At 36.2% G+C, this 26,233-nt stretch overlaps 1 protein-coding gene across 4 annotated transcripts in view; it reads right to left on the bottom strand.

The window, feature by feature from the left end:
- APC (APC regulator of Wnt signaling pathway) overlaps positions 1-26,233 on the bottom strand; it is a 131,638-nt gene that overhangs the window by 64,054 nt on the left and 41,351 nt on the right. For all 4 annotated transcript variants that reach the window (XM_024743328.1, XM_024743329.1, XM_024743330.1 and 1 more), the window contains exons 2-4: positions 19,361-19,513; positions 9,471-9,555; positions 4,141-4,342 (exon numbers count right to left, since the gene is read on the bottom strand). In XM_024743328.1, coding sequence (XP_024599096.1) covers positions 4,141-4,342; positions 9,471-9,555; positions 19,361-19,495 — 422 coding nt within the window. In that variant the 5' untranslated portion in view covers positions 19,496-19,513. The remainder of the gene's footprint in view (positions 1-4,140; positions 4,343-9,470; positions 9,556-19,360; positions 19,514-26,233) is intronic.

Raw genomic sequence — 26,233 nt, 5'->3', positions numbered from 1 at the left:
AAGAATAAAAAGTATAATAAAGGAGTAAAGAAAAGCAGTAATTATGCAAAAAACAAACCTAGAGTACGGGGAACTACTGCATTGGACATAGATGTAGCTTTCAGCTTCTCAGCAGTTAAAACAGTAAGAAATATATTGTCACTGTGTAATAAGAGGAAATTATTCTGAGGGAGAGAAACGCTTTCTTAGTTTGGAATTTGAAGATGAATTTGTTATATAATTCCTCACAACCTAATCGATGATATCCTCAATAACAATCTATATCAAGATACTCCATATCTGACCATTATAAAGATAAATGTAAAATAAGAGTGTTAATGGGAAAAAATTGGTAGGTACAAGAAGTATATGATCTATCTCCTTTCATGTGGCTCTTTCCCAAAGCGACCACTATTATCACTCTCGTGTATATTATTTCCAGAGATACTCTATAAAAATGCAAGGATATATATATATATATAATTACATGTACATTTTTAAAACATAAATAGTAGCATATTTTTATATGTGTTGTCCTATAACTTTTTTTTTCCCACTTAAAAATATCTTGGAGATCACTCTATCAGAACATAAGAAGGTCCTATGTGTTTTTTGCTAGCTGCAAAGACAGGGATAAACTATAACTGGTTCTATGTTGGAGAGCATTTAGGATCTTTCTAATCTTTTGCTATTACAAACAATGCTGCACTGAATATCCTTATACATAAGTTCATTTCACAAATGTGCAAGCATGTACAGAAGATAAATTCCTAGGGTATGTAAATTTTAAAATTATTGCCCTTATTAGGTATTGTACCTATTTATGCTCTTGCCACCTTCACCAATGCAAACATTTTATCAAATGTTTAAAGAATTTTTACATACCTAGGATTTTAAGAAATGGTACATCACTATGGTTATAATTTGATTTCTATTAGTATGAGTAAGGTTAAGTATTTTTTCAAGTTTAAAATCCATTTGTATTTCCATTTCTGTGACTTTTTCTTATTTATAGGACCTCTTCTATGTTAAGAATGATAGCACTTTGTCAGTTATAAATATTTTTTTCTCAGTTTACACTTGTTTTTTCACTATGTTTTTGCCATGTAGAAAATTTTAATTTTCCCGTAGTCAGACCTGAGGATATTTTTTATTATGGCTTCTGGGGTTTGCTCCTACACAGAGTTGTTCCCCACTCTGACACTGTTACTTTAAAATTCTATTTGATTATATTTTCTTGAAGAATATGTATGCATGTGAGTATGTGGAAGGTTCTATTCTTGCTAAAATTCCCTTTCCTTTACTGAGAAGCAATTTAAAAAATAAGAAATAAGCCTTCACTTTTGATGTGGCAACCTCAGTAGTGAGGGAATCCATGGGAAGGAAGCCAGGCCCTGGTTATGATTTAACAACCTGGGGTGGGGGAGGTGTGCTAACCAATGAGAAGCTGTCCCCTCCCTTCCATTTTTGATGAAAGAACCAGGAGAAAGCAATGTAGAAATCTTGAATCTCTTTCACAGGCTGGATACTAAAACTGAAATAAAAATGAGATCTGATTCTATTTTTCAATGTTCCCTGGTGAGTACCTGTAGGACCTACCAGGACTAAGGTGGGGAAATAAGGGATAGATGGAGATGCTATTTCCTCTGATTACTCTCCAATAAATAGGCTTATTTAAATAAGATTTGGGTGCTAAAAGTGCTTAAATGGATAGGCTAATGTTAGTGATGGCCGTGGAGTGAGGAAAATGTTAAGGAGAAGAGGGACAAGTTGTTACTCTCAAGTTTAAGATTGAACTGTGGCAAAATGCTCTGGGGAAGCAAAAGTTACCAAGTCTTGAGCCAGCATGATAACAAGTGGTTAGTTGAGAGTAGCTGATCTTGTAACCTACACAACAGTGCTTAAGACTCAACACTGAAACAAGGTCCAGACCCAGAAGCTGGTGGGTCTCTGTGGTTTGTTTGGTGTACTAATGGCTTATTTAGTGACTGTCAAGAGTCTTCTTTAAAATGTAAATCTCATGTCTTCTTAGTCCTCTAGCTAATTCAAGATCATCTAGAAGAGCATGACACATGTATTATGCACTTAAATATTTGTTAAATGTATTAATGGCTAATGTGACAATAGCTGCCTATTGAGTGTATCAGACATAGTGCTAAGTACTTTTTTAAAAATCGAATTTTATCCTCACAACATCTTTTAAGGTAGTTATTCTTCTTTTTTTTTTTTTGCGATACGTGGGCCTCTCACTGCTGTGGCCTCTCCCGTTGCGGAGCACAGGCTCTGGACGCGCAGGCTCAGCAGCCATGGCCCACGGGCCCAGCCGCTCCGTGGCATGTGGGATCCTCCCGGACCAGGGCATGAACCCATGTCCCCTGAATCGGCAAGCGGACTCTCAACCATTGCGCTACCAGGGAAGCCCTAGTAGTTATTCTTATGCTAATTTTACAGACTGGAAAACTGAAGTTCAAAAAGGTTATGGACCTGGGTTTGAGTCCTGGCTTGACTACTTTCTAACACTTATCTCAATTATCTTGGGCAATACAGAAAACAAGAAAAAAAAAAAGAGACACAGAGATAGTTGATCTATGACTTAAGGGATATCTAGAAAGAAAGAATAGAAAAACAGAGGGAGAAAAATCATCAAAGAAATAACAGAATTTTCAAAAGCTGAAGAAAATACATTTCCAGAGAAAAAGGGCACAGTGAGTATACAGCATGATGAATCAAGAAAACACATATCCCAAGGCATTCTGAAAGCTTCAAAAGAAGAAAAATGGTTCCCCGGAAAGGAATGTGAATCAGACCGGTAACAAATTTTTCATCAGTGACATTGATTATGAAGAAGGAAAATAAGTTTGAGCCTAGACCTATCCAAACTATCAGGTGTGAGAGCAAAATAAAGGTTTTGTCACATAAACAAAAACTAAATTTACCTCCAAACACAGTGAAAACTAAGAGGACACAAGATATATCAGAACTACACACATACTCTCCCCCCTCTCTCTCTGCTAATAAAATTAGACTTTTATCTACATGAAGCAAAGTTCCTAGGAAAGTCAGTATGCTCACATTCCTCTTAGCAGAGCTCAAAGGGGACAAAGAGATGGAAGATTGTACACCCTAGTTATGAGCTTCTTATTTTTCAGGATAGTGTTTCCTAGACTCTCAGAAACAGTCGCGATTCAAGGTATGAAACAGAGACTCATGTAAACTAAGAAGAGTAAAGAAAGCTTAACACTATTTCTGGTCCAGATGATTATCCCTATTTTTAGAGATGGACAAACCTGAAACCAGAGGGAAAGTAGTAAAAGGTCTTTTGCCTCTCAGTGAGATATGCTAGGCATTTTCCATATATTAATATTCATTTTTCATAACTCCACAAGGTAGAATCATATCCCTATTTTACAGAAGGGAATGACACAAAAATTTAGTGACTTGACCAAGGTCCCAGAGGTAATATGTAACATTTATACATTTGAATATTTCTTGAAAGTCTAATACAACTTTTAGGAATATAAATATAATATGGTATTTATCACACATAAAGAAATTTATACGTTTTTAGAAGGTACAAAACACCTGACAAAGTTCCTAATAACGATATATATTCTGATACTCGTAGTGAGATGATTTTAACTTCAAGAAGAAAAGAATTAATATGCTAGCTCTGAGAAACCAGAACTTATTCTATGTCAAGTAATGTTTTTTAGACTTGGAAACTGATAAATTAAAAAATGTTTCATTTGTGGCCACTTGTGATAGGCCTTTAATAATGGAAACAGTCATCTTATACTGGATCTAGTAGTTATTTAATTCATTTCAAAAGATAACCAGAAATTCAATTAAAAATCAGTTACATATTTTAGCCAGATATAACTATTGTGATCATGTGTATTACTCAATGTACAGAGCGTGTGAGTATTTAAGTGACGAAGCAGAAGTTCAGAATCCCAAGAAATTGCCTCCTTTACATTTTTTTGATTTAAGGTAAGTACAATCAATAACATACTGTTTTTGAGATAATAAATGCACAATGCTCTCTGTTTGTGATCATCCACCATACACGCTTCATAATTCCTATCTTGTATCATTAAAAAATGACAAAATACTAGCAAAAATTGGAGCATACAAGTTTACCATTTAATGAAGAAAAGTTACCTCTCTTTTTCAAGTTCTTCTAAATAACCGGTATTTTCTCTGCTTCCATTTACAAACCCTCTTCTCGGAAATGAACCCATAGGAACAGGACTGCACTCTCCTGAACGACTAGATACAGATCCTTCTCGGCTTCCGTAAGAACGGAGGGACATTTTTGACCGTAGTTTCACTCCAGGAAAATTACTGCTATCTAAGTTAAGTTCTAAATAAAATACAGACAAGTTTTCATAAAACAATTGCTTTAAGTGCTCTAAAATACTGCTAATGCAATTATATTATCTTTTCATTTTTTAAAATCTTTATTGGAGTATAATTGCTTTACAATGGTGTGCTAGGGTCTGCTTTATAACAAAGTGAATCAGCTATACATATACATATATCCCCATATCTCTTCCCTCTTGCGTCCCCCTCCCACCCTCGCTATGTGGTCACAAAGCACTGAGATGATCTCCCTGTGCTATGCGGCTGCTTCCCACCAGCTATCTATTTTACATTTGGTAGTGTATATGTGTCCATGCCACTCTCTCACTTTGTCCCAGATTACCCTTCCCCCTCCCCATATCTTCAAGTCCATTCTCTAGTTGGTCTGTGTCTTTATTGCCGTCTCGCCCCTAAGTTCTTCAGATCTTTTTTTTTAAATTCCATATATGTATGTTAGCATACGGTATTTTTTTTAACATCTTTATTGGAGTATAATTGCTTTACAATGGTGTGTTAGTTTGTGCTTTATAACAAAGTGAATCAGTTATACATATATATATGTTCCCATATCTCTTCCCTCTTGCGTCTCCCTCCCTCCCACCCTCCCTATCCCACCCCTCTAGGTGGTCACAAACCACCTAGCTGATCTCCCTGTGCTATGTGGCTGCTTCCCACGAGCTATCTATTTTACGTTTGGTAGTGTATATATGTCCATGCCACTCTCTCTGTCACAGCTTACCCTTCCCGCTCCCCATATCCTCAACTCCATTCTCTAGTAGGTTTGTGTCTTTATTTCCGACTTACCCCTAGGTTCTTCATGACCTTTTTTTCCCTTAGATTCCATATATATGTGTTAGTATAGGGTATTTTGACTATATGTGCGTGGGTTTAACTGTGGGCTTTCTATCCTGTTCCATTGATCTATATTTCTGTTTTTGTGCCAGTACCATACTGTTTTGATTACTGTAACTTTGTAGTATAGTCTGAAGCCCGGGAACCTGATTCCTCCAGCTCCATTTATCTTTCTCAAGATTGCTTTGGCTATTTGGTGTCTTTTGTGTCTCCATACACTTTGCGAAATTTTTTGTTCTAGCTCTGTGTAAAATGCCAGTGGTAGTTTGATAGGGATTGCATTGAATCTGTGGATTGCTTTGGGTAGTATAGTCATTTTCACAATGTTGATTACTCCAATCCAAGAACATGGTATATCTCTCCATCTGTTTGTATCATCTTTAATTTCTTTCATCAGTGCCTTATAATTTTCTGCATACAGGCCTTTTGTCTCCTTAGGTAGGTTTATTCCTAGGTATTTTATTCTTTTTCTTGCAGTGGTAAATGGGAGTGTTTTCTTAATTTCACTGTCAGATTTTTCATCATTAGTGTATAGGAATGCAAGAGATTTCTGTGCATTAAGTATGTATCCTGCTACTTTACCAAAATTCATTGATTAGCTCTAGCAGTTTTCTGGTAGCATCTTTTGGATTCTCTATGTATAGTATCATGTCATCTGCAAACAGTGACAGCTTTCCTTCTTCTTTTCTGATTTGGATTCCTTTTATTTCTTTTTCTTCTCTGACTGCTGTGGCTAAAACTTCCAAAACTATGTTGAATAATAGTGGTGAGAGTGGGCAACTTTGTCTTGTTCCTGATCTTAGTGGAAACGGTTTCAGTTTCTCACCACTGAGAACAATGCTGGCTGTGGGTTTGTCATATATGGCGTTTATTATGTTGAGGTAAGTTCCCTCTATGCCTACTTTCTGGAGGGTTTTTATCATAAACGGGTGTTGAATTTTGTCGAAAGCTTTCTCTGCATCTATTGAGATGATATGGTTTTTCTCCTTCAATTTGTTAATATGGTGTATCACATTGCTTGATTTGCATATATTGAAGAATCCTTTCACTTCTGAGATAAACCCCAACTTATCATGGTGTATGACCATTTACTGTGCTGCTGGATTCCGTTTGCTAGTATTTTGTTGAGGATTTTTGCATCTATGTTCATCAGTGATATTGGCCTGCAATTTTGTTTCTTTGTGACATCTTTGTCTGGTTTTGGTATCAGGGTGATGGTGGCCTTGCAGAATGCGTTTGGGAGTGTTCCTCCATCTGCTATACTTTGGAAGAGTTTGAGAAGGATAGGTGTTAGCTCTTCTCTAAATGTTTGATAGAATTCGCCTGTGAAGCCATCTGGTCCGGGGCTTTTGTTTGTTGGAAGATTTTTAATCACTGTTTCAATTTCAGTGCTTGTGATTGTTCTGTTCATATTTTCTATTTCTTCCTGGTTCAGTCTTGGAAAGTTGTGCATTTCTAAGAATTTGTCCATTTCTTCCAAGTTGTCCATTTTATTGGCATATAGTTGCTTGTCGTAATCTCTCATGATCCTTTGTATTTCTGCAGTGCCAGTTATTACTTCTCCTTTTTCATTTCTAATTCTATTGATTTGAGTCTTCTCCCTTTTTTTCTTGATGAGTCTGGCTAATGGTTTATCAATTTTGTTTAGCTTCTCAAAGAACCAGCTTTTAGTTTTATTGATCTTTGCTACTGTTTCCTTCTTTTCCTTTTCATTTATTTCTGATCTGATCTTTATGATTTCTTTCCTTCTGCTAATTTTGGCGTCTTTTTGTTCTTCTTTCTCTAATTGCTTTAGGTGTAAGGTTAGGTTGTTTATTTGAGATGTTTCTTGTTTCTTAAGGTAGGATTGTATTGCTACAAACTTCCCTCTTATAATTGTTTTTGCTGCATCCCATAGCTTTGGGGTCATTGTGTTTTGTCATTTGTTTCTAGGTGTTTTTTGACTTCCTCTTTGATTTCTTCAGTGGTCTCTTGGTTATTAAGTAGTGTATTGTTTAGCCTCCATGTGTTTGTATTTTTTACAGATATTTTCCTGTAATCGATATCTAGTCTTATAGCATTGTGGTCAGAAAAGATACTTGATACGAGTTTAATTTTGTTAAATTTACCAAGGCTTGATTTGTGACCCAAGATATACTCTATCCTGGAGAATGTTCCATGAGCACTTGAGAAGAAAGTGTATTCTGGGCTTCCCTGGTGGCGCAGTGGTTGAGAGTCTTCTTGCCGATGCAGGGGACATGGGTTCGTGCCCCAGTCCGGGAAGATCCCACATGCTGCGGAGCGGCTGGGCCTGTGAGCCATGGCCGCTGAGCCTGTGTGTCCGGAGCCCGTGCTCCGCAACACGAGAGGCCAGAACAGTGAATGGCCTGCGTACCGCAATAAAAAAAAAAAAAAAAGGGAAAGTGTATTCTGTTGTTTTTGGATGGAATGTCCTATAAATATCAATTAAGTCCATCTTATTTAATGTGTCATTTAAAGCTTGTGCGTCCTTATTTATTTTCGCTTTGGATGATCTGTCCATTGGTGAAAGTGGGCTGTTAAAGTCCCCTACTATGATTGTGTTACTGTCGATTTCCTCTTTTATGGCTGTCAGTACTTGCCTTATGTATTGAGGTGTTCCTATGCTGGCTGCATAAATATTTACAACTGTTGTATCTTCTTCTTGGATTGATCCCTTAATCATTATGTAGTGTCCTTCTTTGTCTCTTGTAATAAACAGTCTTTGCTTTAAAGTTTATTTTGTCTGATATGAGAATTGCCATTCCAGCTTTCTTCTGATTTCCATTTGCATGGAATATCTTTTTCCATCCCCTCATTTTCAGTCTGTATGTGTCTCTAGGTCTGAAGTGGGTCTCTTGTAGACAGCATATATATGGGTCTTGTTTTTGTATCCATTCAGCCAGTCTATGTCTTTTGGTTGGAGCATTTAATCCATTTACATTTAAGGTAATTATCGATATGTATGTTCCTATTACCATTTTCTTAATTGTTTTGGGTTTGTTATTGTAGGTATTTTCCTTCTCTTGTGTTTCCTGCCTAGAGAAGTTCCTTTAGCAGTTGTTGTAAAGCTGGTTTGGTGGTGCTGAATTCTCTTAGCTTTTGCTTGTCTGTAAAGGTTTTAATTTCTCTGTCCAATCTGAATGAGATCCTTGCTGGGTAGAGTAATCTTGGTTGTAGGTTTTTCCCTTTCATCACTTTAAATATGTCCTGCCACTCACTTCTGGCTTACAGAATTTCTGCTGAAAGATCAGCTGTTGACCTTATGGGGATTCCCTCGTATGGTGATGGAGATCTCTGGGAGATTTTTGCCGTTTGATATTATGTGGAGCTGGGATGTCTTTTGTGGACCAATGTCCTGAACTTAGCTCTCTCACCTCAGAGGCACAGCCCTGACACTTGGTTGGAGCACCTAGAGCCTGTAAGCCACACAGCTGGTCACACAGAAATCCATGGGTCAGTGAGGACAGGTGAAACTTGAGGCTGGTTTCAACTCAAACTTGAACTCCAGAGATAACTTGTCAGGTGAATCCAGCCCCCCGCGGAGAAAACTTTACACACAGCACACTGAGCCACCCTGTGACTCCCTCCTCAGCACCTCCTGGCGGTTCTATCTTTTAAAAATGAAATCTTTGGTTCATATTTTAGCCCTCTGATTTTAAGCCATTTTGTAATAATTGATAATACATTATATATATTACATAAAGCCTGTAGGAGTACTAAATTATGGCAGCTATTGAGCAGCAAATTTATATAGGAAACAGAAGAAATCCTTATCACAAATGCTGATGCTCAGAGAAATTCATTGACTCCTGGTTCTATAAGAGAAACAGTCCCACGAAAAATCAGGCCATATGTATGAAGATAAAGCACTTCTATCCTGGACGGAACAAAGAAGGTCACTGACTCCTTCAAATGAAGCAGTGGGCCCAGTTTGTAGCATACAGCTTATTAAAGGCCTATTTAGTGACTAGTGGAACAGCAATGAGTTTTAGAAAGAGCTGAAAATTATCAAGGAAGGAATCTAAAATAGTTTATTCAAAGCCAAGAAAACCCAATACCAACATTCTAAACAAGAGAAGCTGTACTTGGGTATATACACCTAAAGCTGACAACTAGAGCTTAAAAAAATTACTTTAAAACACTTTTTAAAAATCTACCTTTGATATATGTATAGCTGATTCACTTTGTTATAAAGCAGAAACTAACACACCACTGTAAAGCAATTATACTCCCAATAAAGATGTTAAATAAATAAATAAATAAATAAATAAATCTACCTTTGAGACGCTCTAATAAATCAATCTGTCCAGACGAAGCCATAGCTTCATCTTCAATACTTCCTTGTAGTTGTTTAAGTACTTCCTGTAAAAAAGAACACAATATATTAACATGACAAAATTCTAAGTAATTTTTTTTAATAGTATCAACTTAATTTTTAAAAAATTTTTTGGCTGCATTGGGTGTTCGTTGCTGCGTGTGGGTTCTCATTGCGGTGGCTTCTCTTGTTGCAGAGATGGGCTCTAGGCACGCAGGCTCAGTAGTTGTGACGTGCAGGCTCAGTAGTTGTGGCTCATGGGCTCCAGAGCACAGGCTCAGTAGTTGTGGCTCATGGGCTTAGTTGCTCCATGGCATGTGGGATCTTCCTGGACCAGAGATCAAACCCGTGTCCCCTGCATTGGCAGGCAGATTCTTAACTACTGTGCCACCAGGGAAGTCCCCTAAATAACTTTTTGAAGACATGCTTCTACATTTCTCGGCATTTAGGTCTGCTTGGGGAACAAAGTGATTTCAGGTTATCTGAAAACGTATCATAAATTGTAAAGTACTCTACATATGTTACCTATTGCTAATTATGAATAATAAATTATAGCCCAACAACAGTGATATTTTGTGATAATGGTGATTATGGGTGGTCTCCATGCAATATACTATATATATGGAATAGTTAAGATATATTATCTGCACTTCTGAAATAATATAGCAAAGTGGATCATTCTCATCTTTCAGAGATCAACTGAGACTCAAAGACTTGCCCGAGGCATAAAAGCTAGTTATGTGTTTAAAATCCATGTCTCTTAAGCTTATACCAACATGGCCATGAAAAACACCAGATTAACACAGTATGCTGTTTTATTTAACACCCCAATAAACAGCAAGCTTTTATATACTACATTTATGTACATTCTACTAGTACACTGATTTATAATCAGCAGATAGTTAAGTGACTGTATGCTCACTGTCTCCTGACTTTTGATCCATTATTTCCTTTCCCATCTAAATCCTTCTGTTGATAAATTTTTGTCAAAGAAGGTTGGGAACTTTCATCTTCTATTAGTTTTTCTGTAATTTATATACATTTACATTTTATATATTCTGAGGCATCCCATTCTAGTTCACAGCAAAATCTTTTGTTGGCCAACTAGGTTTCCAAATGCAAAACAGTGTATTTGAACATTTACAATCTTATAGCTATGGGCAGTGTTCCTCTATATGAAAAATGATCCATAAATAGATTGAAAAGGAAATCTGTCAAAAAGTGAGTAAATGTAGCAAAGACAACTTCACTGCTTTACCTTGACAGTGACATTATAAGCATTAATAAAAGAATCCCTATGTTAACAACAAGAAATAGCCTGTGACCTTAAGATCTGACCTTCAAATAATAGACCATGTTGGAGGTTAAAAGGCTTAGATAAGTAGACGTGGGAACGTGGAGGTGACAGATATCCACGTTCAGAAATTATGTCAGAGTGTATCACAACTGTGGGATAGGAAATAAATTTGCACAGGGATGCCTTGCTCGAATGAATGTAGATTACTCTAAAACATTTGGTATAAACATCAGGACACCATCTCTTCCATAAAGTTTGAGATTACCACTGTAGGCTACCTGCAGTGTTTAGGATCCCAATTCTCCTTCCATCCACTGCTGCTTGTAGTCTTTCAATGATCCTTTAATCTTATCCCTATTTCTTATAATCCCCAGTCTCACAATTCAACAACTGCCTTTCTCAAATGACTTCCAATTATATGTCTAATCCTAACCTCACTTGCAAATTTCGGACTCACTTTCCCAGTATAACTGATAGATGCTTTACATCCAGTGCATCTGGATGATATGCACTGCACATGTAAATGTCCGAACTATCATTTTGTGCCCCTAAAACCTGTTCTTCGCCTTGTATTCCTTCAGTTAAATGGCAATAGCCTTCTTTTGTACCGCCAGGCTCAAATCCTCAGCATCCCCTCCTTCATCTTCCCAATCAGTTATCAAATTCTGTATTCTAGCTCTATTATCTCTCTTATAGCCATCTCTTTTCTATTCTTACTGTCACTATCCTGGTTATTAACCTCAAAACTACTAAAATAAACTCCTAAATGGTCCTACCTTGCACAGAACTATCAGAGTAAGCCTTTTAAAACACAGCTCTGATCAGGTCTCTCTTTATACAAGATTATTCTTCATAGCCTATCATCAAGAGTTCGCAGTAGCATTCTATGGAAGTTAGAATTGCAAGCAAATTTTTTGCTTGTTTTTGGTTTCCTAATTTTAAAACAACAGGTATTACAAAAAAATATTGTTTTTAGAAAAGGTACAAGTACTTAAGAGTTCAAAAACAACAAGAAAAAGAAATCCTTGGCATCTCATTGGACATATACCTGATTTTTCAAAACTAATGGCACATTAACAGTTTTTAAAAAACGTTAAAAAATAATAAAGAAAAATTAAAATAACACCAACAATAGAAATTAAAAGGCTATGTAAACCTGCATGTCCAACAATAAAGGATTAAATAAACTTATGGCATTAGCCATACAGTGGAATATTATAGAACTATGAAAATATTATAAAATATTTAGTGACATAAAAAGATGACTATATTAAATTAAAAAGCATGCTTCAAAATACGATCCCATTAAATGCATGCCTGCATAAAATGCACAGAGAGAAAAATATACACATTATCAAAGGTTACTGCTGGTATTAAAAACATTATTTAAATGGGTGATTTTGATATCTCTTTTTGTTTGCCCATATTTCCTAATTTTTATAAACAGTATATATGCACAGCTTGTAATATGTTTTTTTTTAAAGTTTCTGTGCATGTGGTTAGAAGTCTGTTGATAAAAGTTCTAACCACAAAAATAAATAAAACTATTGAAATTTAAGGTTTAAAAAAATTTTTTTTAAGACTTTCAAAGCAGCCACCTTGGAAGCTACTCATTCCAATATGTTCCATTAAATTTTTGTACATTCTGAGTTATGAACCTCACCAAAAAAAGAAAAAAAATGCACACATTAATTCATAGTTAGATCCAGTTACCTTCCCTCAAGATGACATCATCCAGCATGACTACATTACTCACTACTTTGTTGTGAATAGTTTATGGCTATTCCATGATAAAAATTAGCCCTAATTTTTTTTCTGCTTTACTGAGATACAACATACATATGAAAAGTACACCAATATTAAGTTTCTGATGTAATCTAAGTATCCATGTAATCACTACCCAGGGAAGACACAGAACATTTCCAGCATCTCAGAAGGTTCCCTTTTGCCCCTTACCAATCAATATTCACTCCCCAGAGGTAACCAGTATTCTGAATTCTGTATCTATTAGTTGGCATGCTTGTGAACTGCATATAAATGAAATCATACCGTATACAGTCTTTTGTGTCTCACGTTTTTTGCTCACCAAAATTTCTATGAGATTTATTTATGCTGTTGCATGTATCAGCTATTTTTTTTTTTAATGCTATGTAGTTATCCACTGTATGAATGCACCTCAACTGATTTATCCTTTATTCTCCCTCTTGATGGACATTTGGGTTGTTGCCAGTTTGGAGGCTATTATGAAGAATGCTACTATAAACATTTTTGCACATATCTTCAGGTGGACACATGTACTCACTTCTCTTGAGTGTATATCTGGAAGTTTAAACGCTGAGTCATAGGGTTTAACTTTAAAAGAAACTGCTGAATGGTTTTCCAAAGATGATGTGCCATTTTATACTCCTACCAGCAATGTATAAGCATCTTGATGTTCCACATTTGGCATGATCAGTCTTTTAAATTTTAGTGATTTGAGTAGGAATGAAATGATATTTGCACTTCCCTGAGGATAAAGGATGTTGAATCCCTTTACATGTGCTTACTGACCATTTACCTTCTTTTCTGAATTGTCTTTTCAAGTTTTGGGCCAGATTTTAAAAACTGGACTTTTAAAATTCTTGGTTTGTAAAAATTCTTTGTATATTCTGAAACAAGTCCTATATCAGATATACGTACTGCAAATATTTTCTTCCAGTCGATGCCTTGTCTTTTCATTTTCTTAATGAAGTCTTTTGAAAAGATTTTAAGTTTTAAATTTGATGACATTCATTTTATACCTTTTTTTCTTTTATGTTTACAGCTTTATGTGTACTAAGAAATTTTGCCTTCATGAAGGTCAAAGCGATATTACCCTATATTTTCTTCCAGAAACATAATGGAGACTTTTGATGAACAAAAGCTGTCGGTTTTAATGATGTCCCACTGATAAATTTTTAGTCCTTTGGCATTCTATTTAAGAAATCTTTGCCTACTCTAAGGAGATGAAGCTATTCCCTAAGTTTTCTTCCAGAAGGAAACTGTTCTGTTTTCACATTTACATTTTTTGCATATGATTTACCTGAATTACTTTTTTGCATATGATTTGAGGTAGAGCTCTTGGTTCTTTTTTGGTTTTTTTTTCCTTCATACAGATATTTAATTGCCTCTGCACCATTTATTGAAAAAACCAGCCTTTCCCCACTGATCTGCAGGGATGCCTGGATCATAAATCAGGTGACCATATATATGTAGGTATTTTTCTCAACTCTATTGCTCTTAGTCTACTAATCTACTCTAATTACCACATTGTCTTAATAACTTTACAACAGCTTTACATTCTCAGCTACTATGTCTTTAAATATTACTTTTGCTCCATTCTCTTCCCCTGCCCCTTCTAAGACTTCAATTATATTTGATTTTACCTATTTGCCTGTGTCCCTCGTAACTCTTACATATTTTTTGTTTTCCATTTTTCTTCCTCTTCTGTGCTTCAGTTTGGATATTTTTCTATTGACCTTTCTACATGTTCACTAATTCTATCTTCTCACTAGTTCATTAATCCTGTGTTTAACTTGTGACCAAGCCCACCCAATAAGTTAATGTCAAAAATATTTCAGTTATAGAATATCTATATGACTCTTCTTAATTACAGATTCCAATTCTCTGTCAAGATTTTCTGATTTTTCATCCATTTAATCCAACCTTTTCTTTTCTTTTTTTTTTTTTTTTTGCGGTACATGGGCCTCTCACTGTTGTGGCCTCTCCTGTTGCGGAGCACAGGCTCCGGACACGCAGGCTCAGCGGCCTTGGCTCACGGGCCCAGCCGCTCTGCAGAATGTGGGATCTTCCCGGACCGGGGCACGAACCTGTGTCCCCTGCATCGGCAGGCGGACTCTCAACCACTGCGCCACCAGGGAAGCCCCAATCTTTTCTTTTTTCTCAAAACACTTAAATTATGTTAAAATCTTTGACTACTAATTACAACACATGGATCATCTTGGGATTTGCTTCTATTTTCTATTTGTTCTTTTGATTATCAGTCATTTTCCTATTTCTTTGTATTTCTTGTAACTTTTAACTGCATGCTAGTCATTATGTATACAAGAACAATACAGACTTCAGATCAGATTTTGCCTCAAAGAGTTTGCCCTTTCCACCACTGGGGTCTGATTTCCTTCATCCAATAACTGAAAATAGGTTGCAGGTGCAGTTTAAGTGAACTTCATATCTGATTTGGTTTGCCAAGTTCCTTGCATGTCTCTCTCCTCTACACTTAAACTGAGGAGACCTGTTGTATGAGTATTCCTCTAGCAGGACATGGCCTCCTAACATCCTGCCTCCACAGTCCATCCCCAGCATCCTTCCCCACAGCAAGACTCAGCCAATGCCCCATGCATTTGGAGAAAATTTGGGAAAACTAGCCATGCATTTGGAGCTCCTCTAAATGTCAATACTTCACATCTGCCCACGTGTTTGTCAAGACCTCCAACAGTTTCTTTCCTCCAGTAGAGTCCTGTGCCAGTGATGAATTATCAGTCTGTCCCTAGAAATAGCAAATACCCCTGGGGAAGAAAATTACCAGTGATCTCAGCTCATCTATAAAGGGCTCTTTCCTCTTAGGAATTTTAGTTAATACAGTCCTTGATGATTTCACAGTTCTCCAATGTCTTTAAAAGTACGATTTTAATTTTTTGTCCAGTGTTTTCTAGTTGCTGCAGTAGTACTGAATGATGGCCTGGGGCTGCATGCTGCATACAACCTTAAAGAAGTCCTCAATTTCAGAGAGTGTTTAAGAGAAAATGCAACACAACTGCAAAGCAATTCCAAATAAAATACTTCAAAAAAATGTTTTGAGAAACGACAGCTTTTTAAATTAATATGTAAATTTTAAAGGAGAGAATATTCATTTGTCTTTATAAATTCTGGAAGTTTGGGTTTTTTTTTATTGCGGTACGTGGGCCTCTCACTGTTGTGGCGTCTCCTGTTGCAGAGTTCAGGCTCTGGATGCGCAGGCTCAGCGGCCATGACTCTGGAAGTTTGGTTTTAAAAAATTACTTAGTTACATTACATAATCACATTATTTTAAAAAACATTTTAAGATTTTAAAAACATCAGAGACTTAATTATTAGAGACAAAATATGTTGTGGTCATATCAGTAAATAGGAAATATTTATCAATGATCAACTGTGTCACTTCAAGGGGGTTTCTGCTTGACTCACTTCTGTTTTTCTCAATATATCATAGTTATTTATTCTTTTCATTACCAGATAAAAGTATACTTGATAATTAAATCTTCAAAATAAATTATGAAATGTGCCAATTTGAATTTCTACTTCTCATTTTTTCTTATACTCTGAAAATAAAAGATGCTTTCCGTGTATGGTTTTATAGTTTACAGAGCAAGTTATAAATATTTCATTTTGCTAAAATACAAAAAAGATAAAAATAGTTGATTAATATTTTACCTAAAGATAATTTTTTCTATACCACGCCATATCTCAGTTTAAATGCTTCACAACACACCATTTACCTTGTTGCTATGCTCACCATTTTTTTTTAAGTAAATCATGTTCATTTCTAGTCCTGGAGTAAAAAATATAGTACATAATTTCTCTTAAGTTTAGCTGTAATTGCTGCATTTATCTGATCGAAATCCCACAAAATCTGTATTTTATTTTAATTACAGAAATGTCAAATATATACATAAATGTAGAGAACAATATAACAAACTCCTATGTATCCTCACATCTTACTTCAGTAACTATCAACTCATGGGCTTCTTTCATCTATACCCATAACCATTTTCTCCTTTCCCCTACAACCCAAATTTATCTGAAAAACAAATCTCAGACACACTGTTTCTTCTGTAAAAAAATTCGATATACGGGCTTCCCTGGTGGCGCAGTGGATGAGAGTCCGCCTGCCGATGCAGGGGACACGAGTTCGTGCCCCGGTCCGGGAAGATCCCACATGCTGCGAAGCGGCTGGGCCCGTGAGCCATGGCCGCTGAGCCTGCGCGTCCGGAGCCTGTGCTCCACAACAGGAGAGGCCACAATAGTGAGAGGCCCGCGTACCGCAAAAAAAAAAAAAAAATTCGATATGTATATTTACACAGGGATTCTTTCTAAACACAATCACAATGCCATCATTATATGTAAAAAATAAGCATTTCCTTAATATTCTCAAATATACAGTGTTCACATTTCCCTAACTGTTGTACACATACTTTCCTGACACACACACACAAAATATTTTTATAGTATCAATGACATGTAATCAATAGCAAAGCAGTATTCTCTTTTGCCACTAGATGGTACTACTGCATAAACTTCAGAAATCCTGAGATATCTAGTTGGAGGAGACACACCTTGCCTTCCATAGAGTAAATACGTTAATGATCAGTAAACATAATTCAAGATCATATGATGTATTCCAAAGTCTAATAAGTGATTTTTTGAGAAATAACCATTGTTTTGGATTAACTTTAATCCAGTGTAAGAAGTGCCAATGTTTCCAAGTGTCTTTTCACAACTCAATATCCTAAGACAAAATAAACAGGTCATGGTTCCTATTCTTTAACACCATACATAAAGCCTCTTAAAAGGAGAGATACATAAATAATTTCAGTACAAGGTAGTAACTGCTATGATAACATACACCCAATCCTGAATAAATACGTGGATGGCTTAGCAAGGATGTCTGTAAAAGCACTTGCTGAGTAATAATCAATTCACAGCTGAATTCAGACTATATTAGTATTTAATTAGTATTTAATATTAAATAGTAATATTCATGATGTAGATTATACCACATGGCTAAGAGGTCACCCTGATATTCTAGTGTAGAAATATAAGGGTCTGACTTGTATTGTTACTCTGAGAGACATTCCATTTCAACATGGAGATGGATCTAAAGATAGGTTAAAATGTTTCCCCAAAATGAATTTTGAATTTGCTCAAGTAGTTTAAAAAAAAAACCCAACAACTTTTAAAAGGACCTCAGAATTCTGCACTACAAAAGAGACATTGAGATAGGCATGCCAGGAAGAATTCCCTACTAAGTATACTTCTGAAGTAGATGAAAGAGTAGTCCTGCTGGGAATTTTAAGTTTTTTATCTTTAAACTTTTAAAACCACATGCCATGTACAATAATTTTAGATATATTATGTTGATCTGTGTTAAAATACCAGACTATACTTTTTTAACCTAGTAGGTAATTGAGTCAGCTGTTTTTAAGGTCACCCAAAGTCTGTGGTGAGAAAAAATATTTCTTTATAGTCTACTTAATCTCCAAAAGGACTTGAGGTAGGTATCTTGGAGATCTGTCAATTGCTACTGCCATAGAAATAGGCAATTAGAGTGGAAAAGATTTATAGATACCTAGGGAGGGAGGGAGAGAAAGAAAAAGAGGAAGAGAGAGAGAAAGAGAGAAAAAGAAAGAAAGAAAAAAAGAAAGAAAGAAAAGAAAGAAAGAAGAGAAAGAAAGAAAAAGAAAGAAAAGCTCATATGAGTAAAAGGCTGAACTGTTATGATAATGAATACAAAACTAAAAGAGGAGCAAAAATAGTTCAGTGATATACAGAAGCTTGAAGAATAAGGGAGACCTCAAAATGCATGGAAAAAGAACTAGAAGAGACTAGGAAATGAATACGGAATGAGAGTAGTGAGCAGACAGGAAGAAAGGGTCGGAAACCCAGATGGTTAAAATAGCCAAGGCACAGAAACAACACGTAGCAGGAAGAATTTTTTAAAAGAGAAGGAGGTAACAGTTTTGTTGAATCTCCAATTCTATAAAGTTATTAAATTCAGGGAGAGGAGAATCTGCCTAAGTAGCTGGAAATTAAAACAGTTAAAGTTTTAACCTTAATTATTTTGAAATTAGAACGTATTTTCCCCAGTGCAGACTTAATATTTTATAACTTGTCGTGGAGGTTATCACAGCTTTTCAGTGTTATTTGGGAAACCAATTTCAGGGTGTGAAGGTGTCATGGAAATCATCTATGCTAGTGCAATGACTGTATTTTCCAAATAAGGCAACTGCTAGAAGGGTACCCTAGAGTATGTAGTTTAGCTTATGACAAAACCAGGAACAGGACCAGGTACTGACTTTCAGTTCAGGACTCTTCCCACTAGGGCACCCTGATTTTCTTGATCATCTATCATTGTAGCACTTAAGTGAAGACAAGATCTGAGAGAGTTGGGGATGATGGCAATATTTAATACTTGAGATATAGTCTAAGGTTGTGAGGCTAGTTTCTATGAATTACACAGAATACCCACCCTCACTATAGTGACGGTTAAGTTGGCCTTTTATTTTTAAGCTTAAAAATAACTAAGAACTAACTAATGAGTCATTGGGGTTTTACAATCATTTTCTTTATATGATTTGCTGGATGAATTCAAAACATTTTGTTTAAAAATATAAATGTTAACTTTTGCAAGAAAGAGTTTACATATTATTGCTTAACTTACAACACACTTTTAAGTAAGTGAAGTGTCTAATCCCAAGTTTACAGAAAGGAGTACTGAATAAAAATGGATAAACTACAATTAAAAGTCACAGTCTTGATACCTTCATATTAGATGCCTCAGTTTCCAGTTTTGTAAGATGATTGGAATTATCTTCTAGCTCTTGTCGAAGATTTGAGTTCTCCATCTTCAGTGCCTCAACTTGCTTTAACAACTGATCATATGAAGCTGCAGCCATCCTTGGCTACCCTTGGACCTATAAGGTTAAAAAGGATTTTGAAATTCACTACTAAAAATATAGTGGCTGCTTGTTTACAAAGAAAGGGATAAACAAAACCCTGGAGACACTTAATAAGAAGAATTGTGTTTATGTAGTAGTTTCCATCGCAAAACAATATTGTGCAAGTAGCAGCATCTTTCTAAGAGGATGAAATACTGGGGTCTTAATTAGACAGATAGGACTAAAATAGAAGAGAACTTCAGTAGTGTTTGAAAACATTTGTCTTTTCACAGGTGGATGAGATTTCTATCAGGTTAGAATTTTTTAGAAGGTTTTAAAGATATTTTAAATGGCAAGACTTAGGAAATATAATCATTGATAAGAAATTTATTTATATTGGTAATATTAATTTATTTCTGGATTTTTTCCAATAGTCACATAATTTTAAAGCCAGAATGGATTAATGAGATTAGGTATTGCATTCTACCACTTTTCATTTGATAAAAGGCTAGTCTCAAACATTATCCATAGGGAAGTATGAAGTTCCAGGAAGGCGTCATTAAAAAGGCAGTCATTAACAAAATGGACACAAGGGAGAAGTTTAGATTGAGACTTCAAATCTTTTGGATAGAAAGATGATAATAATTACTAGTATAAATTCTAATACATTCATCCAAAAGGATGAATATAACAGGCCATGCTATGGCATATGCATCTTGCATGCTATGGCATATGCAACCCACTGTGTTCAGACTGAGGCTGAAAGACACTTAAAGAAAACTGATGCCTTCAGGAGTAGAGACTGTCAAAGAGAAGTGAAGAAGAGTCTGGCTGTTAATTACAAGACTATGAAAGAAGAGGGGAGAAAAGAAAGATATAGAAGATAGCCAGGTAATAAGAGGCCCTTGGCCTGAAGAATTAGAGAATGCTAGGAGTTACGTTCAGACTAACCAAGTTTCAAAGACCCAGATTCTCTTTTTTTAGTTTAATCCCAAACTCACTTAGGAATAAATAAAATTCTACCTATATTTAAAAGCTAAAAAGTATAACAAAGTTTGTACTCAAGCAATACTTAAAGATCTGGACATTAAAAAAAATGTTTCTGTAATAAAAATCCACTACACAAAATAAGGCAGACAAATTATAACACTGGCTAGTCATGACAATATTGGGGGTTCAGGAACTGGAAGGTCCCTAACAAGGGAAATCAAGGGACTCAAGTCTCGTCTGTTCACGAATGGCTAGAGTCAATGATAAACCTGGTGCAACCCACCGATTCCTGAGGAGGAAACGGAATCCTGGGAGGTGGGGATCACTCACAAAAGTCTTTACTGCTTAAAAGAATGACTTGTATTTGGAGATCTGGGTCTTAATTTCAGTCTTGGTCCTGTTTTTACCTTTGCCCCTTCATTGAAATTCACTTCACCATTTGTACAGTGGACATTTACTACCTGTTCTAATATAATTTACAGGGATATTGTCAGAATTAAGAAACAAAAGGAGGGTCTAAAAATAAAAGTGCTGTGTAAGTTATATTACGAAAATACACTTGAAACATAACTTCCTTAGTAAGACCTACTGTTGATCTATTGTTGTAAGCCCCAGTCCCCCAACCAATGGACAAGAGGTGAAGAATAATTCACCCCCTTGAAAAAGACAGAGATGTCTCAAAAACAAGGGAGAAATTCATAGGTGGGGTCACTTATCTGTTTTACACCATACCACTAATAAGCAGGTCTGGAAAGAGGTAGCATATTAAAAACCATGTGACAGAAGTGGGGATCTGACAGTATTTAATAATGTAAGCCCTAAAATTCTTCATTTCAAATAAAATCCTAACAGGTAATTTTCCACTAAAACAATAAAATAAGAGAAAAGGTAATAACACAGAGAAAGAGCAAAGTACACAGAAGTATGCTAAGACACAGAGGTTATAACCTCACACAATCACAAGAAGAACCAGATGGGCAAAATGAACACGAGACTACTAAAACTGCTCTTCACTGGAGGGAAAGGAATTCAGCCCTTCAGATGGACAATTAAAACATTTGATCATGGGACTTCCCTGGTGGTCCAGTGGTTAAGACTCCACACTCCCAATGCAGGGGGTCCGGGTTCGATCCCTGGTCAGGGAAATAGATCCCGCATGCTGCAACTGAGGCCCAGCGCAGCCAAATAAATAAATAAATATTAAAAAAAATTTTTTTGATCACCTTTTTTCCCCCCTCCAGAATCAAATCATTTAAGTCATTTCTGCTTTAGAAAGCAGGGTGCTTTCATACAATTTTACAGGAAAAATAAGACGTTTCATGGAGTAATACTTTGCCTTATACCCTTGCAGGATGTTGCAGCCATCCCTAAGTCAAAACTGCTTACTGAAAAATTTAAGAACTCATAAATTTATTTTAGAATGCCTTTTATACAATCACATGAATTTCATACCTAATATATCTTAAATGAAAGTCACTCAGCATCATTAAAAATATCAAAATTTATCACATGAAATGGGGAAAAACTCTGAATCTTTCACGCTACTGAGAATATACAAAGATCTAAATTTGTTTTTCAGTAAGGATACCCAGTAAAGAGATCCTCACCCCTTAAGAGTAGGGTAGGGGAGAAGAAAGCAAAAGGACTGTTATTTAGATTTTTATCCAAATGTTGACTGGAAAACAAATTTACCAGTATCCTAAGAAATTAATGCAAGGAGGCAGAAAAGTTGAGGCAGGCAATTAAAATTAAGTCTGAAGGATTCAATTAGAATTAAATCTGAAGGATTCTTTATTATAATTTAAGAAGTTTGGGATCACTTTTTAAAAAATTAGTTAAACTGCTTTTATTGTTTGTTTGTTTTTGCGGTACGCGGGCCTCTCACTGCTGCGGCCTCTCCCGTTCCGGAGCACAAGCTCCGGATGCGGATGCGCAGGCCCAGCGGCCATGGTCACGGGCCCAGCCGCTCCGTGGCATGTGGGATCTTCACCGACCGGGGCAGGAACCCGCGTCCCCTGAATCGGCAGGCAGACCCCCAACCACTGCACCACCAGGGAAGCCCTATTGTTTTGTTTTAATGAATTAAAAAAAAAAGATGTATTTGCCAGTACTGTTAGATGGTAATGAAAAAAGAGGAAAATACCAATAGAAAGAAGAAACCAAAAGATCATAAAAGACTACTTTGCTCAATTCTATGTAAATAAATTTGAAAGCTAAATGAAATAGATAATTTACTAGAAAATGTAATTTATCAAAACTAACAACAAAAAGAGATGGAAAATCTAAAATTTACAACAAAAATCACTATTATAAAATCGACATTATTCAACATGTTAATAGGTCTACACAGAAGAAAAATATTATCATGCCAAAGGTGATGAAAAGATGCTTTACAAATTCAATGTCCAGTTTTGTTGAAAATACTCAATATAATAGGACACTTTTTTTTTTTAACACAATATATAGCAGCCCAAAGCCAGTACCACAGAATATGGAAACACTCGGTATACTATATTGCTAAACTAAGGGAAAGCCCATTTTTACCACTCTTACTCATTGTACCAGTCAACACAATTAAAGAATGAAATTAGAAAGGAATACTATTGGCAGATGATATAATTATATACCTAGACTATCCAAAAGAATCAACTAAGTATTACCACAACAAGATAGTCTAGTAATTTAGTGTAGTACAAAATATACAGAAACCTTTCCTTTATATGTGTAAAGAGAAACCAGATAGAAGATGAAATGGAAGAAAAGATCTTATTTATAATTAAAAAAAACACAGGCAAAAAACCCCAAAAAACCAAAACCAAAACAAAAAAAGCACAGGCATAAACTGAACAAAGAGTTCAAAACATATTATGAGAAAACTATAAAATGCTTCTGAAAGACACAAAGGTACATTTCAACAAATGGAAAGACATACCTTGTTTGTGTACATAAAGATTCAGTATCATAAAGATGTCATTTCTCCCTAAGTTAATTTATAAATTGTACATGGTCCCAATATAAATATTATATAAGCCTGGTTTTTATTTTGTTTTCTGCAGCTAGAAAACTGAAAAAAACAAACAAGCAAAAAAGGGAAAACATGAAAAAAGAGCAGGAGTACACCTACCACATATTAAATTACTGTACAAAGCCATTATAAGTAAAATAGTATGAAGTCAACTGTACTGTACAGTAAGTTAATTTCTTAGTTCTGATCATTATACTATGGATATGTAAGATGTTAACATTAGGAGAAGCTAAGTGAAGGGTACATGGGAACTCTCTATTATTTTTCCAACTCTTTTGTAAGTCCAAAGTTATTTAAAAATAAAAAGGCTTTAAAAAGCCGTAATAGGACTTCCCTGGTAGCGCAGTGGTTAAGAATCTGCCTGCCAATGCAGGGGACATGGGTTCGAGCCCTGGTCCAGGAAGATCCCACATGCCGCGGAGCGACTAAGCCCGTGTGTCACAACTACTAAGCCTGCACTCTAGAGCCCAAGAGCCACAACTACTGAGCTCGCATGTCACAACTACTGAAGCCCGTGTGCCACAATTACTGAGTCCACGTGCTGCAGCTACTGAAGCCTGCATGCCTAGAGCCCATGTTCCACAGCAAGAGAAGCCACAACAATGAGAAACCTGCACACTGCAATGAAGAGTAGCCCTCACTCACCACAACTAGAGAAAGCCTGTGCGCAGCAACGAAGACCCAATCTAGCCAAAAAATAAATAAAATTTAAAAGAAAAACAAAAAAGCTATGATATTGGCAGATGAATAGATCAACCAAGGGAACACATTTTTTTTTTTTTTTTTTTGCGGTATGCGGGCCTCTCACTGTTGTGGCCTCTCCCGTTGCAGAGTACAGGCTCCGGACGCGCAGGCTCAGCGGCCATGGCTCATGGGCCCAGCCGCTCCGCGGCATGTGGGATCTTCCCGGAGCGGGGCATGAACCCGTGTCCCCTGCATCGGCGGGCGGACTCTCAACCACTGCGCCACCAGGGAAGCCTGGGAACACATTTTTTTAAATTCCATGATATATGTAAATTTAGTCATAATAAAGGTAGCATCTCAAACACACGTGAAAAGATGAACTTTAAATAAACGGCAATGGAAACTGGACAGCCATGAGGAAACTGACAAAACTGCACCCTTCCTTATACTACACACCAGGGTAAATTACAAAACAGGGATTTAAATGTTTAAGAACGTTACGTGGCATTTAAATCATGGAAACAGTTCTGTTTTTAACTAAAGATACTTAAATGGAATATACCTGCTTCCAAGAAGGCTATTATGGAGCAAATGAACATTTTAATTTTACCTGATTAGTTAATGGGTAAGGCACATGGAGGGCCTGTTGGAGCTCTGAAGTGATGATGTCTATTACTAGACTAGGAGTGACAGATTGGGTTCTTAGGTTCCTTTAAACAAATGCAAAAGTTTTTACTTGGTATAAAAGCTTAACTACTTTTAAATAAATAGGATACATCCATGCAGTGGAATATTACACTGGCATTAAAAAGAATGAGGTTGATGTAAAAACAAACCAAAAAACGGGGGAGAAAACAAAAAAAGAGTACAGATCACTATGTCTCATACTGTCCATCTTGTTCTAGTAAAAAATAAAAGGATTGTATAAAGATAAAAATGTCATTGAAAGGATATACAAAAGTACAGTCACTGCCTCTGGAAAAAATGGTCTCAGGTCTGCTGAGAAGAAGCTTTCCTTTTCATTGTATAACTTTGTGTAAAGTTTGAAGATCAGAGCAAAAAGTTGTCTTTTTGAAAAGACTGATTATGATTAAAGAGAGGGAAGAGCCCAAACATTTAAAATGAACAAAACTCAAAGGTGGGGGGAACTGACTCGAAGAAAAAGAAAATTTTAAAAGTTCTGCAACATTGAAAAACTGGAGCAGTAGTTAAATATTTCCCCTTTCCTTCTCCTAACACAAAAAATACCAGATTCAAATGGTTTTACAGACACCTTCTACCAAACATTTGAGGAACAAAGTATTCCAACCTTTTGTTTTTTATAAATGTATTTATTTTATTTATTTATTTTTGGCTGCGTTGGGTCTTTGTTGCTGCACGCAGGCTTTCTCTAGTTGTGGCCAGCATGGGCTACTCTTGGTTGCAGTGTGCGGGCTTCTCATTGTGGTGGCTTCTCTTGTTGCAGGGGCACAGGCTCTAGGCGCGTGGGCTTCAGTCGTTGTGGCACATGGGCTCTAGAGTGCACGCTCAGTAGTTGTGGCACATGGGCTTAGTTGCTCTGCAGCATGTGGGATCTTCCCGGGCCAGGGCTTGAACCCGTGTGCTGCGCATTGGCAGGCGGATTCTTAACCACTGCACCACCAGGAAGTCCCTAAGGTACTAATTTTCTTCTCCATACAGCTTTAGCCATGTTTCATAGGTTTTAGTATAAAATGTTTCTGTCTCTATTTCTTGACAATTCATAATTTTAATATTGATTTCCTCTTTGACTCAGGGATATTTAAAAGATTCTTCTCAATTATTAGGTGTATAAGATGACTTGTGAGTCATCTTTTTATTGCCATTGATTTATTGTTTATTAGATTGATTGAAGATTGTTGCCTACAAATGCTACCATTTTGAATTTTTTAAGGTTTGCCTTGTAGTCAAGAACATGACTAATTTTCATAACTATCTCACTGAAATTTAAGAAAAGGGAAAAGTGTACAAAGTTCTCAAAGTTATATACCTATTTATTGACTGTAGCATATTATTTAAATCCTCTGCATATCTGTTAA

The sequence above is a fragment of the Neophocaena asiaeorientalis genome, unplaced genomic scaffold, assembly GCF_003031525.2.
Source record: "Neophocaena asiaeorientalis asiaeorientalis breed wild unplaced genomic scaffold, Neophocaena_asiaeorientalis_V1.1 scaffold26, whole genome shotgun sequence".
Lineage (NCBI taxonomy): Eukaryota > Metazoa > Chordata > Mammalia > Artiodactyla > Phocoenidae > Neophocaena > Neophocaena asiaeorientalis.
Note: the sequence above shows the minus strand (reverse complement) of the source record. Positions and strands in the feature narration are given on the sequence as shown.